This window comes from Elephantulus edwardii, unplaced genomic scaffold, assembly GCF_000299155.1.
Source record: "Elephantulus edwardii isolate Elephantulus edwardi_28Jun2011 unplaced genomic scaffold, EleEdw1.0 scaffold00342, whole genome shotgun sequence".
NCBI lineage: Eukaryota > Metazoa > Chordata > Mammalia > Macroscelidea > Macroscelididae > Elephantulus > Elephantulus edwardii.
The window spans coordinates 2,241,447-2,243,116 of NW_006400092.1; the positions used below are offsets into that span (position 1 = coordinate 2,241,447).

General features: G+C 42.9%; 1 protein-coding gene across 1 annotated transcript in view; it reads right to left on the bottom strand.

Moving 5' to 3' along the window:
* GDF3 (growth differentiation factor 3) overlaps positions 1–1,670 on the bottom strand; it is a 113,150-nt gene that overhangs the window by 101,914 nt on the left and 9,566 nt on the right. Inside the window, exon 2 of the mRNA XM_006901767.1 lies at positions 128–297. Within this exon, the coding sequence (XP_006901829.1) occupies positions 128–297 (170 nt within the window). The remainder of the gene's footprint in view (positions 1–127; positions 298–1,670) is intronic.

Consider the following 1,670-nt stretch of genomic DNA (forward strand, 5'->3'; position numbering starts at 1 on the left):
TATTATTATTATTATTATTATTATTATTATTATTATTATTCTGTAATTAAATTCTTTGTTCTATTCTCTATAAGAGTATATTCAGTATCAAGGCTGAAGGAGTGTGAGCTATTAGGTGGGATGTTACCGTGTACGAGGCGCTGGCTCTGAACTGTGGCAGGGCTCTGCTCGTGTTCAGGAAGGGCAGGCAGGCCAACAATGAGATCGAGGTCGTCCAGCACAACAGCAGGTGGCTGCCGCCATACTGCCTCTGAGAAAGCCGTCTCTAGGGATTTCTGTATGTTTTCAAGTCTTTTCCTAAATAAAGAAGATATAAAATGGGAAAAAAAAGAAAAGAGGGATAAATGATGAACACTGCTTTGGAACAGATAACAGAAAAATTGTTTAAAAGGAATATATGATTAGGCATTATTTGCATGACAACAGCCCAGAATATGAGGTGTATAGCAAAGAGGACTGGGGTGAGGGGAGGGAGGAAATTGTGTGACAATGAATGATTTTTTTTAAGAGAAAAGCAAACTTGGGGTGGGGGGGAGGTGGGGTGGAAAATGTGCAACAATGAATGGAAATCCAAATTTTCTGCAAACTTTCATTAAAAGCACAATTTAAAAATTACTTACAAAGAAAAGTAGAAGGTCAGCAAAAAAGGGAAGATTCCCAATGAGATGGAGTGACATAGTGTTGGGGAATGTTGGGGAGGAAGGAAGGGCCTCTGGCCAGGCAGATCGCCTAAGCTCCAGATAAGTGCAAGTCTCCCAATTGCCTTTAATACCGGGTAGAGAAAGCTCCCCTGTGTTTGGCTGTACTGGCTTGAGAAAGCGCGCCACCTGGGAAGACGGCTGCCACATCTGTTGAGCTGGGAATAGTCTGCACGGTCCTAAATCTATAAGCCCTCCCTATCCTGTCTTCCTGTTTACATGCTTGTCTATAAGTGCACTGTAGTCCCCAATAAAATTGAGCTGGATTGACTCTCTCTGATCCTCTCCCAGAGTGGTGTATCTCCGTTGTGCTTGCCCCCATCAGGGTGTTGCTGTTGGTTGCCGGCGAATGGACAGCAACAACACAGTGCTTGCAACAATGAGTTTAAGTACAGCAGAGATTATAAGCAGAGCTCAGAAAGAATAAGGCAGGGTTTCCTTTTGTTTTACTATGATTTAGGGTTGACTTAACACCAACAAACAATGCTAAAAAGGGCATAGTCAAATCCTGTAAATAACTCATTACTCATGCTAAATCACACTTATCTCTAGCACTAGAAATATTAATATTGCTATTGTTGTTGTTGTTATGTGCCATCAAATCACCTGTGACTCATAGTGACCCTATGTACAATAGCTCTTAACCCTGCTCTTACAGCTCTTACCTTACTGTCTCTGACACACCCACTTCCATTACCCAAGTCACTGAGTCAATCCATATCACCAAAGGTGTCCCTCTCCTGCACCATTCCTCCATCCCCTCAAGTATAATGTCCCTCTCCATGGACTCGTCCCTCCTTGAAACATATCCAAAGTATGCCAGACAAAGCTTCAGAATCCTTGCCTCCAAGGAGCAGCCTGGTTTCACCCTCTCTAGGATGAACCTGTTTGTTCTCCTAGCAGTCCATGGTATATTCAACACTCTTCTCCAGCACCACAGCTCAAAGGCATCATTTCTCCTTTTATAATCCC